The sequence below is a fragment of the Gopherus flavomarginatus genome, chromosome 15 (assembly GCF_025201925.1).
Source record: "Gopherus flavomarginatus isolate rGopFla2 chromosome 15, rGopFla2.mat.asm, whole genome shotgun sequence".
In the NCBI taxonomy this organism is placed as follows: Eukaryota; Metazoa; Chordata; order Testudines; family Testudinidae; genus Gopherus; species Gopherus flavomarginatus.
Window position 1 is genome coordinate 3,155,142 of NC_066631.1, and position 12,824 is coordinate 3,167,965.

The 12,824-nt window shown below is 57.6% G+C and overlaps 1 protein-coding gene across 4 annotated transcripts in view; it reads right to left on the reverse strand.

The window, feature by feature from the left end:
* Nucleotides 1-12,824, reverse strand: part of EMID1 (EMI domain containing 1) — a 105,584-nt gene that overhangs the window by 8,390 nt on the left and 84,370 nt on the right. For all 4 annotated transcript variants that reach the window (XM_050923822.1, XM_050923819.1, XM_050923820.1 and 1 more), the window contains exons 10-14: nucleotides 10,974-11,111; nucleotides 4,075-4,164; nucleotides 2,547-2,599; nucleotides 2,162-2,224; nucleotides 490-534 (exon numbers count right to left, since the gene is read on the reverse strand). In XM_050923822.1, coding sequence (XP_050779779.1) covers nucleotides 490-534; nucleotides 2,162-2,224; nucleotides 2,547-2,599; nucleotides 4,075-4,164; nucleotides 10,974-11,111 — 389 coding nt within the window. The remainder of the gene's footprint in view (nucleotides 1-489; nucleotides 535-2,161; nucleotides 2,225-2,546; nucleotides 2,600-4,074; nucleotides 4,165-10,973; nucleotides 11,112-12,824) is intronic.

Genomic DNA, 12,824 nt, shown 5'->3' on the forward strand with positions numbered 1-12,824 from the left:
TGGCCCTGCCGGGGGCACTTCCATTGTGAGGGGGGATGGAACGCGCAGCGCCACAGCACCACAGCGCCATGGCAGGGGGTCTGTGCCCTGCAGGCTCTAGGGAGCCCCGGGCTTCACGCTGGGCAGGATTTCTGCTCTCCTAGGAGGTGGCGCTCGAGGGCAGGGCAGGGGGGTTCCAAGCAGCTTCTGTGCCATGAGGGGAGAGAAGGGGCTCTGTGGGCCCGTCCCCTCCACATGGGACACCGCGTTAACCAGGGATGCCAAAGGGAGACCCCAGCACTGCCTCTCTGGCTTTGTGCCCTGCTCTCTGGAGCTGGGGCCGCACCAGGCCCCGGGAGCCTGGCGGAGCAGGCTCTGTCTATGGGGCTGAAGGGTCGTGGCAGGATGCTGCAATGCAAAGCGCCCCTCCCCCCGGGAGGCTAGTGCCAGGACTGGGTGCAGTGTGCAGAACAGCAGTGGATGAGTGAGCGGCTGGTGCCCTGTGCTTACCCAGGTGCCCTTCTCCCCCTGTTCGCCTTTTGGACCCGGCTGCCCCTGAAACAGAGACAAGGGAGATGCCAGCGTGAGCCGGAGCCAGCCCAGGGTGGCTGACACAAGGGGCACCCGAGGCTGAGAAGCCTGGGGGTGGGGGTGGGACAAAAGAGGCCTGCTTGGAGGGGCATATGGGAAGGATCCCCCTTTCCCCAGAGTGGAGAGCACAGGGCACCCCGCAGCATGAGGAGGGACATCTTTCCTTCCTCCACTCCCAGGCAGGTCCTTTTCCACAGAACAGGGGACACCCTGGGATGAGCAATCAGTTGGCACCAACTCCTGCCCAAGCTGGGACTCAGGCCTTGGCCCCCATCCTTCCTCCAATGTGTAACAGACCCACAGAGGCCAACTGACCCCTTCCCAGCATGGGGCAGGGGGCACTGGGGGAGATGGGGAACACACAGCCCTCTCCCAGTGTGGGGCGGGGGCTCTGGGGTGAAAGGCACAGACAGCCCTCTCCCACCGTGCGGCAGGGGGCTCTGAGGCACAGACAGCTGTCTCCAAGCATGGGGTGCGGGGGATCTGGGGGGGAAGAGGCACAGACAGCTGTCTCTCAGCGTGGGGCGCGGAGGCTCTGGGGGGAGGAGGCATAGACAGCCCATTCCCTGCATGAGAAGAGGCCCCTCCCCATGTAGGCCGTGGGGCTCTGGAACCTTGGATCAGGGGCTCCCCCTAGCACACAGAGCACTGGAATGGATTTGAGGGATCAAGCCCCACAACATACATATTCCCCATCCAGGCCTCTGCTCCCAGGAGAGCGAGGAGGGCCCTAGAGAGAGGAGGAGAAGGCGAGTGCCTGGCTGTGGCGCTGTGGCCTGGCACGCTGCCCCAGCCCCTCCAGCATCTCAGAGACAGCCAGGCCTCAGAGTAAGGAGCAGTGGGACGGCACATGGCCGTTGGGCAGACCCCAGCCTCTCGTGTGCCTGTTCATCTGGCACAGCATCGCCCACTTGGGGAGCAGCTACAGGCCCCATGAGCCCGAGAACGGTCTCTGCCATCCCCAGGGTGGAGGGCACAGCCTGGGAATGGATGGATGGGGAGAGCCATTTTTCTCCCTCTGCTGGTGGAAGCGGCACTGCCAGCCTTGGAGGTGGAAGGGGGCCCCTATGGAGTCCCAACACTGCCCCTGCCTCCGTGCCCAAGCCTGCCCCAGGAGGGGAATGTTTTCTCCATGGCCTCTCTGCCCAAGCTGCCACTGAAGAAGCCAGTCGTCGTGGCAGAGACAGAGGCATGTGTCCAGCAACCCACCTTGTCTCAGACAGACAGGACCCCAGTCTGAGAGCAAAGGGTCTGCTCTCTGCCCCACTTGACGGCCACAGAGCCAGGGAGCTGTTCCTGCAAGTGGTAACCCCTCCACACACCAGGGCTGAGCTCAAGCCTCTGGCAATGGCCCGGGAAGCGGTCAGATGGCAGGGGGCTGGCTGGTCCCAGGCCCTGCAAGACATAGGCAGTGCCTGCTGGCCCGGTCCAGAGCAACGCCAGAGTCTGCACCTGGCATTTCAAAGGTAGGATGTCCCTGCTCCACCACTGCCCCTGCCCTCAGCCTTGCCCTGTGCACCCTTCTGCAGCCCTGTCCCCTCAAGCACAGCCCCGGCTACTAGCCGCATGGCAGGGGCTGGGGGTCACTCACTCTGTCTCCTTTCTCCCCCGGGGGTCCAGTGGCTCCGTCAGCACCTGGCGCTCCGGGTAAACCCTGCACAACAATGACAGGATCAATATCCTCGTTTCAGGGGCCGCTCTCCCCAGCCTGGCCACAGCCTAGCTGGAACCATTGAAAGGGGCTGGCTCCAGATGCCCAGGTGATGGGGGGTTCTTGTGTATCCAGGAGAGGGAGGGCAGTTCTTGAGTGCCATGGGGAGGGAAGAAGGGGTCTCATGTGTTCAGGGAAGGGATGACCTGGGGCAGCAGATCATGTACCCACCCCAACAGGAGAGATGAGATACTCAGGCCCTGTCCCCCGCCCATGGGCAGCTCCCCGTGCCCCCTGCCTCTTCTCCCCCAGATACAGCACTTACATCGTGCCCCGGAGGGCCTGGCAGCCCGACTGGCCCCGGGGGGCCCAGAGGACCTGGAACAAGAGCAGCAGAACACACAGTGTCATTATGCCCCATATTCTGCATAATAATATTATTATGATATAAGTATGACATAATTATGTTTTTGTGCCAGATAAGGCATGTGACATATCATTGAAAAGGTTCTGATTTACTGAATATGATTATCTTATTTGTATGCATGTATCATTTTGGTATCTGAAGTTAGGAATATTGTCTATGTATCTATTACAAATGTGTTTACACTGGGGAATGCTCACTAGGCAGCATGCAATCAGTCTAGAAGGCTGGCTAGGAGAGGCCATTAGGAGACCAATAGGTCTTAGAAGATGCTAAACTCCCACTGGGAAGCCTTCCTGGGGACGTCTGAGTCATGGCTGCGGTTGCCCTACAGGGACATGTGACTGGTACAGGACTCCACCATAATGCTAGTGTTTTTCCACTGACCGGGCATGGGAATCAAACTGGGAGACGAAGGATTCCCACCATATGCAAAAACTAATTAAGGCAGGGGAGTGACATGAGCATGGTTTGTTCTTCACTGACTCCCCGCCCAAGAAAGAGGACTGCTGGAAACACCTAAGAAAAAAAAAGACAGAACTAGGGGAGAAGGGCTGAACCCAGGCTAGAGAATTGTCTGGCCTGTGAAAGGAATATCTGGAGTTTTAAGCTGCAAGCAAGTGCAGTTTGCCTTCAAGAATCTCTGCAATCTGCCGAAAACAATATTTAGGGCAAGAATTTGTTACACATATCCAATTTCTTTAGTATATTAAGCTTAGATTGCGTATTTGTGTTATTTGCTAGGTAATCTGCTTTGATCTGTTTGCTATCCCTTATAATCACTTAAAATCTATCTTTTGTAGTTAATAAACTTGTTTTGTTTTGTTTAAGACCAGTGTGTGGAAATCATTACTTGGGGCAGAAAGCTGTTGCATCTCTCTTTCCACATTGAAGGAAGGGGCGAATTTCACGAGCTTACGCTGTACAGTTCTCTGTGCAGCACAAGATGGTGCAATTTGGGGTTTACACTCCAGAGGGGGTGTGCACTTGAGTAGTGGGCAGTTCCTTAGCTGAGCCTTCCCATGCAGAGCTGATCTCAGCATCTGTGTGTCCCCCTACTTGCATGTGTACTGGTAAAGTGCAGTCTGAAGCCCGGGGACAGGCTTGACAGGCTGCATAGCAGTACAGTGTAAAGGGAGCCCAGGCTGGTGGGTCAGGTGGGCTCAGTGGTACCCCAGTTCCAAGTGGCACCCCAGGGGTGGCACCCCCTCAGCTGGCACCAGGTTCATATCTCTGCTGTTACACCCATCAGTTGGCGGCACATTCCCATGAGATGTGTATCCCTTGTGCCAGCCTTGCTCTGGGCAAAGTCCATCCCATAAAGCCCCATGGAGACTGTGGGGAACTGGAGGGAGACCTCCACTGGATGGGGTAGCCAGCTACCTGGATATCAGGGCTCCAGTGAGGAATGGGGAGGAGGGGAACTTACCCATTGGCCCTGAAGGCCCTGGGGGTCCCGCAGGCCCCATGGTGCCAACGCTGCCAGATTCGGTGAAGGTGTTTGACAGAAGCGGGTCCCCTGGGATATGGAGGGAGAAGAGATTAAAGGAGACTGCCAGGTGGTGCTGGCTTATAAGGACTCTGGGGAGCCCCCTTTTCCTTCTGGAGCCACAGTGAAATGGGCCCAACATCCCTGAGCGTGGGTCAACTGCACACAAGTCCAGCTGCTCGCTCAGCGAGATCTGGGCAGAGGGCCAGATCTGCTGGGTATGGCACAGCAGGGACATAGCAGCCAGCCAGCCACTCGGAGACACAGCTGATCAGACTCACGCCTGCACATGCCAGCATGCACAGGCCACCACGGTTACCAGCAGGGGTCAGGCACGGGCCTTCAGCACAAGCTTCTCCCACTGACTGAGCGGCAGGCTCTTCTCAATGCTCCAGCCGCTATCTGAATCACACACACTTTGCCTGTGTAGTCCATAGGCACTGACTGCCATGCATGGCAGTCCTCGTTCAGATACATATACCTGTCCCTGCACATTCAGACATGCATGCCCAGATCCATACATGTGGCCAAGTGGCGAGGGCACTGGATGGGGACTCAGGAGATCTGGATTCTGTTCCCTGATCTGCCACTAACCTTCTGGTTGACCTTGAAAAAGTCACTTGCTCTGTGCCTCAGTTTACCCATCTATAAAATGGGGATAATGCTATTGCTTTCCCCTGTAATACACTTTGAGCTCAACCACTAAAAAGAGCTATACAAGAGCAGGGTACTCTTGTCTGCAGAGGCACACGAACAGACCCATAGCACGGACACAGTGAGACAGGCATCTGTGTGCGTGCAGCTGGAAGCCTTGCCCAGAAATGGTTTGACCCATGCCCAAGCCAAGTGGTTTTAGTTTAGCATGTGTCCAGAAGCGGCACTTTAACCCATGGAGGTGGGCTGCTAAATCTGGCCACTAGGGGGCAGAGTAGGCCAATCCAATAGAGGCCAAGGGCCAATATTAAATGTACCCACTGGAACCTGCAGCCATGGAAGGCGAGCATCTATCTGCTGGGGGTGCTCTACACAAGTCTCAGTTGAGGGACAGCCTGGCCACCTGCTCTGCCTCCCTCCCAGCCAGACAAGGCCACTGATCTGGGACCCAGCACAGAGGAGACTCCCAGGATCAGAGTCCTTGCCTTGCATTGTGTCCTTTGTCACATGGAGGGACCCAACTGGGGATGACTCCTGGTCTCTTCCTGCTGACATTCCGTCGGGACAGCCCAGGCAGGCCCCGCTACAGTGACCACTCACATACTGGACCCTGCAGCAGTGAAGGGGTTACACCTCTAGCTGAGGTACAGCTAAGGCTCCCGCTCCTTGTCAGCAGCCCTGAGTCATGGCTTCAGACATTGCACCTACCCAGTGAAGTCACATCAGCGCACGGTGCTGCTGCTGCTGCAGGGGTTACTGGGGCCGGGTCACCTCGCTGGCACAGCTCAGCTCCCTGAGGGCTGTGCACTGCGCGCTGGGTGGCAGTCCACCTGGTACAGGCTGAAGTGTAATAACAACACCTAGCTCACACACAGCACTTGTCATCAGGAAGTCTCAAAGTGCTTGGCAAAGGAGGCCAGCGTCATCATCCCCAGTTCACAGAGGGGAAACTGAGGCATAGGGAGGCACCCAAGGGCACCCAGCAGGCCAAACAGAGCTGGGAATAGAATCTGTGTTTCTTGAGGCCCAGTCCAGTGCTCAGTCCACAAGGCCACACTCCAAGGGTCTGATGAGGACTGTGGGTGCCAGAAGCTTAGGGCTAGGGACCCTGGCTCCCAGTGTGTGAATGAGAAAGGCAAAGGTGAGCCTCAAAGGAAACACACAGTTGGGCTCAGCCCCCTCCCCCCCCCCTTTTTTTTTTTTTTTGCTTTTCTATGATGGAGAAAGACACCCTAGAATGGTTTTATTTAAAAATAAATATTTTACTTTCAAATATCAAGTCTCATCTAATCTGGGAGACTCTGTGGCTGATTGGAGAACTGGGGCATCTCATGGCAGTAAAAGCTGGGCACTGGAGAGGGGGAGGGATTTCATCCGCTGGTCTGATAGGCCAGAGACCCTCACGCAGTGACTCCCACCTCGAGCCCGTAGCTTCTGAGCAGCTGGGCCAGGATCTGAACCTGAGGGCCTGCCCCATGCTCCATGCAGGAGCGTTCCGCTAGTGCGCCAACGCCCACTCAGTTCATCAAACTCCAACAGCCAACCAACAAGGGGAGAAAGGGGCCTTTGTTAAGGATCTCCCGCCCCTTTAATGAAAACGTGACAGCTCCCAGCATATACCTCCTGCCACGCCACCAAGGAGTCCTCCAGCAAAGCCCGGGGAGACCAGACTTGCCGTTTCTGATATTTCTAAGCAGAGGTGAAAGTAAACCGGTCCGGGCCAGTCCGGTCCGGCGTACCGGCAAGAGCCAGTACACCGTGCTGGACCGCACCAGCTTCCACGGTGGGGATTGAAAGGACTTTGGGCTGCCTGTGGCTGCGGGCAGCCCAGAGCCCTTTCAATCCCTGCCGCGGCAGAGATTTAAAGGGCTCAGAGCTCCCTGCTGCTGCGGGCAGCCCAGAGCCCTTTGAATCCTGGCCGCAGCTCTGGCTGCTGGGCTGGGGCCAGGATTTAAAGGGCGTGGGGCTCCCCTGAGCAGCAGGAGCTCTGGGCCCTTTAAATCCCTGCCCCAGTCCCGCAAAGCTCGAGGTTCCCCCTGCGACCAGAGCCCCGGGCTCTTTAATTTGCCCCTGAGCCCGGGGGGCTCCCAGCCACCTCTTCAGCTGGGAGCCGCTGGTTGATTTAAAGGCCCTGGGTCTCCCAGCCACAGCTGGTGCCCCAGGGCCTTTAAATCTTGAGAGGCCGTGCCTCTTCTGGACTCCAGCAGTACTGGTTAAGTCCTGTAAGTTACTTTCACCCCTGTTTCTAAGAAGAAAAACTCTTTAAAATCCTCCAACGCCAGCGCCTCCCCAGCTGCCTTTCTCCCTCAGAAGCTAGCCACGCGGCCACAAACACATCATTTTTTTCTCCTTCCTGTCACTGTGAAGACTCGTGGTGCTGTCAGCGTGCTGCTACCTAGTGCAAACGCAGGCTAACTACAGCATCAGGCAAAGGACAATTAGGAGACTGGCATGAGACACTGAGCGAGTCCAACGGGACTGTTTTAGCTGCATCTGACTGAGTGCAGGAATCGGCTCCCGCCCGCCTCAGCACCAGAGAGCCCGACATAGTGACTGTCAAGGGCTTCCAGGTACGTGGTTCTTCAAGGACACAGTAACACTCACTGTCTGGGTAGGCCGGTGCCTGCTCGGTGCTTGGCAAAGAGATCCCACACCAAGGGAAACCCAGGCGCTGTGGGAAGAGCAGCTGGGGACTCAGTAGGTGGTGCCCTGAGTCAGTCCCAAGGACATGTCCCAGTACAGTGTCTTAGTCACATCAGACACAAGTTGAGATCCTAGCCACACAAGGTTATCAATGCTGGGCTTTATTGTAAGGAGCTAGCTCCTGCCCTCCGTTCCAAATGGAGACAGCGCTCTCCTTCACTTCCTGTCCCAAAGTGGTGTGTAGCAACACAGATACTAAGAATAGTGAGAGTTAAATGTGCACTTCACAGAGAGAGAGGAAACCACTTGCCCCAGATCACACACTGAGCCAGAAAGAGAACCCAGGAGCCCTGATGTCCAGTGATCTAAACCAGCAGTTCTCAACTTCTGCCATATAGTGACGCTCCCATAGAATCACAGAAATGTCGGGCTGGAAGGGACCTCGAGAGGTCATCAAGTGCAGCCCCTGCGCCGAGGCAGGACCAAGTCAACCTAGACCCGTGGTCCCCAACCTTTTTGTGGCCAGTAGCACTGTCATGTTTTCAGACAGTGTGGCGGGCGCCAACAATTACTCACATAATGCAGGGCCGGCTCCAGGCACCAGTGGAGCAGGCACGTGCTTGGGGCAGCACATGCTACGGGGCGGCACTCCGGCCATTCTGCCGAGTCGGAGCGGTTTTTTTTGGTTTTGTTTTGTTTTGTTTTTGTTTCTTGGTTTTTTTGGCGCCAGTTCTAGGCAGTGCAGAGAGAAGCTGGAGAGAAGCCGGGAGGATAGAGAACACTGGCGCCCGCAGCCTGCAGCCCCGGAGTTCTTTGTCCCCGGCAGGCGCGGGCCCCTGGCTTCTCTCCCCTGCTGGGCGGAAGGCAGGCCCCGCGCCTGCCGGGGACAGAGAACACCGGCACTCGCAGCCTGCAGCCCAGGAGAAGCCAGAAAGAAGCTGCAACCCCGCACCTGCCAGGGACCAAGAACACTGGCACCCACAGCCTGCAGCCCAGGAGAAGCCGGAGAGAAGCCACGGCCCAGCGCCTGCCAGGGACTGAGAACACCGGCGCCCGCAGCCCACAGCCCAGGAGAAGCCAGAGAGAAGCCACGGCCCCGCGCCTGCCAGGGACTGAGAACACCGGTGTCCGCAGCCTGCAGCCCAGGAGAAGCTGGAGAGAAGCCGCAGCCCCGCGCCTGCCAGGGACCGAGAACAACGGGACCCGCAGCCCACAGCCCAGGAGAAGCCGGAGAGAAGCTGCAGCCCCGCGCCTGCCAGGGACCGAGAACACCGGCACCCACAGTCTGCAGCCCAGGAGAAGCCGGAGAGAAGTCGCAGCCCCGCGCCTGCCAGGATCCGAGAACACTGGGTGCCCACAGTCTGCAGCCCAGGAGAAGCCGGAGAGAAGCCACGGCCCTGCGCCTGCCAGGGACTGAGAACACCGGCGCCCACAGTCTGCAGCCCTGGAGAAGCCAGAGAGAAGCCGCAGACCTGCATCTGCCAGGGACAGAGAACACAGGCACCCGCAGCCCAGACCCCAGGAGAAGCCGGAGAGAAGCCACAGCCCCGCGCCTGCCAGGGACAGAGAACACCAGCGCCCACAGCCTGCAGCCCTGCAGCTCTCTGTCTCCGGCAGGCACAGGGCCACAGCTTCTCTCCCCTGCTGGCCATGGCGCCCACGGCACCACATTGGGGATCACTGACCTAGACCATCCCTGACAGGTGTTTGTCCAGACTGTTCTTAAACCTCCCATGGTGGGGATTCCACAACCTCCCTTGGGAGCTTGTTCCAGAGCTGAACCGTGAGTTACAAAGATTTTCCTAATATCTAACCTAAATCTCCCTTGCTGCAGATGAAGCCCATTACTTCTTGTCCTACCTTCGTGGGACATGGAGAACAAGTGATCATCGTCCTCTTTATAACAGCCCATAACATATTTGAAGACTCTTATCAGGTCCCCCCCCCCAGCCTTTTTTTCTCAAGACTAAACATGCCCAGTTTTTCTAATCTTTTCTCATAGCTCAGAATAATCATATTTGTTGTTCTTCTCTGGACTCTCTTCACATCTTTCCTAAAGGGGGCACCCAGAACTGAGCGCAGTGCTCCCGCTGAGGCCTCACCAGTGCAGAGTAGAACGGGACAATCACCTCTCCTCTTCTACATACGACACTCCTGTTAATACAGCCCAGAATGATAATAGTCTTTTTCGCAACTGCATCACGTCGGGGACTCACAATCAATTTGTGATCCACTGTAACCCCCCGATCCTTCCCAGCAGTACTGCTGCAGAGCCAGTTATTCCCCATTTTGTAGCTGTGCATTTGATTTTTCCTTCCTAAGTGAAGCACTTTGCACTTGTCTTTATTGATCTTCATCTTTTTGATTTCAGACCGGTTCTCTAGTATGTCAAGGTTGTTTTGACTTCTAATCCTGACCTCCAAAGTGCTCGCAACCCCTCCCATCTTGGTGTTATCTGCAAATGTTATAAGCTTCCTCTCCACTCCACTATCCAAGTCATTAATAAAAATATTGACTAGTACTGAACCCAGACTGACTCCTGTGGAACCTCACTAGACACGTCCCCCCAGTTCAACAGTGACTCATTGTATCACAACAGAAAAGGGGGTTGGGATCCCACCCCACAAAATTATTAAGGAAGGTGTTAGGTGATTGCAAACCCCTGTAGTGTGTTCGCGCCCCCTGAGGGTGTGTGCTGGTAACTCTCCGCTTGAGAATCCATGATCTAAACCATTGTATTGCACTACGGTGATCATTTCCACTAGCCAGTCTCTCCTGGGCTGCCGGTCCCAGTGCCCTGCTGCCTGAGCTGCAGCCATCCTGTCTCGCTGTCTGCCTTGGGTCCCTGCACATGTGGGCACTGGAGGGCAGGGGTGCAGTGCGGGTCTGAGTGGGGGGAGCTGCATGCGAGTCTTGCAGGGTGTAGGGTGTTGGTGCCTGGATGAGCAATGGTACCGACTGGCCTGCCTGCAAACGAAGGCTGGCATGTGGGGGTTGGGCCCTTACACTGAGCCCTCTCTGCCATTTTGCTGGAGAGAAAGCTCCGAGGGGCTGGGGGAGTGAAATCTGACCCCGCTCTCTCCCAGCACCCAGGGGCTCAGCCTGCCTTCCAGCACCACCTGTGGTTAGCATTAGCACCAGCCCAAGCACCTGGGACGGGGGGGGGCAGGGCGAGATGGGGCAGGGACAGGCTGATGCATCTCCAGCCACACTGGGTGTCTCCTCGGACAGTCACTTGGCCAAAGCCAGCGGTGCCAGGAATCGAGCCCAGCTTGCCCAGCTCCCAGCCCCTGCCTGTCAGCACTTTACAGCCAGAAGGCCATGTTCGTACTGACTCGCTGGTAAATTGCCAGGGCCTTTAATGAGCACAGGAGGGCAGGGCCTTTCATCTTTCCTCTGGAAAACAGCCCCTCCAGGGCACATCACCCCCAAGTGCCACACTGGGACCATTCCCTACTGACTCCCCCACTGCAGCCCAGTGCCCCCTAGCACATGCTCTGTCTCCAACCAGGTACCTTCCCCCCTCCCTCCCAGCTACTTACTTGGGTCAGCGATGCGGGATATTGTAGGCCCCACTGGGGCAGGGGGCCCTGGGGGTCCCGGGGGCCCTGGAAGGCCCGGAAATCCCTTCTCTCCAGGGATGCCCCTTGCACCATCCCGCCCTGGCGGACCTGGGGGGCCTAGAAAGGAAGAATAAAGGCAGGAAAGATCTTGAGGGCTGAGCGAAAGCAACGCTTGCTTTACAGTTGTTGGCATCACCTGGGCAGGGATGCCATGCGGGGGACCCTTCCTGCACAGCACAGCTGCCATGCTTGTGGGCACAGCGGCCCTGAGTGAAAGGCATTGTGGGTATTTCCTTAGCCTGGGTGGGAGGACGAGGCCAGATCTGCAGCGGGCTCCAGGCAGTCCTGCCCCACCAGCCTGGCAGCCAGTGCTAGCAGGGTGCTCATCTCCCATGCTCCAGTGCTGTGTGGGGCAGACCCCAAGCTGCCGTGTGCTGCCTTGGGGATTGGGGTGCCACCCTCTTCTCTCAGCCCTGCCTGGAGGAAGCTGCACAATGGCAGAGCCCCGAACTGTCCTCAATACCCCGGATCTGGATGCGTGACTTATCCCACCCCCGCCCCAGGGGACCTACCTGCATGAGCAGGGGATGAGGCAGTTCTCCGAATGCCGGCTCTGCCGCCAGAGGCCCAAACTGTGCTTCACTTTGCCCTTATATATGGCCAGAGAGGCTGCAAACCGGGGCAAGGCGAGGGGTGGAAATGGCTCTTCCGCTTCCTCCTGATGTGCCCCTCTGTTTCCCTCCCCTGGCCCTCTTGCAGCCTGGTACCAAAGGCCCCTCGCCCCTTTCCAGCAGTAGCCAGCACTGGATGCTTCACAGGAAGGTGTAAAAGCCACCAGTGCCCCCCAAATGCTTAGCTAGCACTGGCTTCCTCCTAACCCCAGCTGCTGACCAGCTGATTTCCTGGTGTGGGGAGGAAATGCTCCCTGGGCTGCTTGCAGGAGTGGGAGCCAAACCCTGCTCTGCATGGGGTGCCCACTGCCCTCAGCCCCTCACCCACTTGAGCCTGCTCTCACTGGAGCCAGTGGGGTCAGTGCGCAGTGGGCTCTAGCCCTGGCAGTGCCACAGGCCTGGTTCTGTTCCTGGCTCCAACCACTAGGCTGGGCTCTGGCTGTAACCTCTAGGTTAGACCACCTATGTCCCGGTCACTTCCCCGGCACTGCCAGGGTGGGGAAACCTAGCCTGGCTTGTTTGTGACAAGTCATACGCCCCATTATGACTCGCAGGGAGGAGGAATCACAGTGAGTGACAGACAAAGAGGGCAGGTCTCCTTCCTTCCCGGGGGGCTCAGCAACCCCATCCCATTTCTGTCCCGCTCCCCCCACCTGCCTTTTCATGCTCAGCTGCTTCTACTTCCACGGGGAGCAGGCTGCTCAGTGCCAGGCGGGCTTCCAGCCACAGCCTCTGGAGTGGGCCCCATCATCTCCCAGGTGCAGGGCAGAGATCAGCTCTGCTGACTCCATGGCTCCGGTGCTCCCTGGAGATCCAGCTCCCCCCAGGCATTAGAAGACAGGGAACATGCAGCAAGAGGGGGCGGGAGCTGGCCTGGACCCGCGCAGGCCTCCCTGAGGATGCAGGGAGGTGGAGAACAAAGGAAAGGAGATGCAAGAGGGACGCCAAGGCTGAAGGGAGCAGGGCACGAGCGCTGCATAAGGACCTGGTGGGGCCTAGGGGAGGATGGCTGTTAATGTTTAACTCCAAATGGCTGGAGGCGACATGGCACTGGACACCTTCCAAGCCTAATAAACATTACACAGAGCACTGGGACTCCGAGACATGCTGCCAAGAGCAACTGCAGCTCCCAGCATTAACTCCTTGCCCCGGCTGGCTC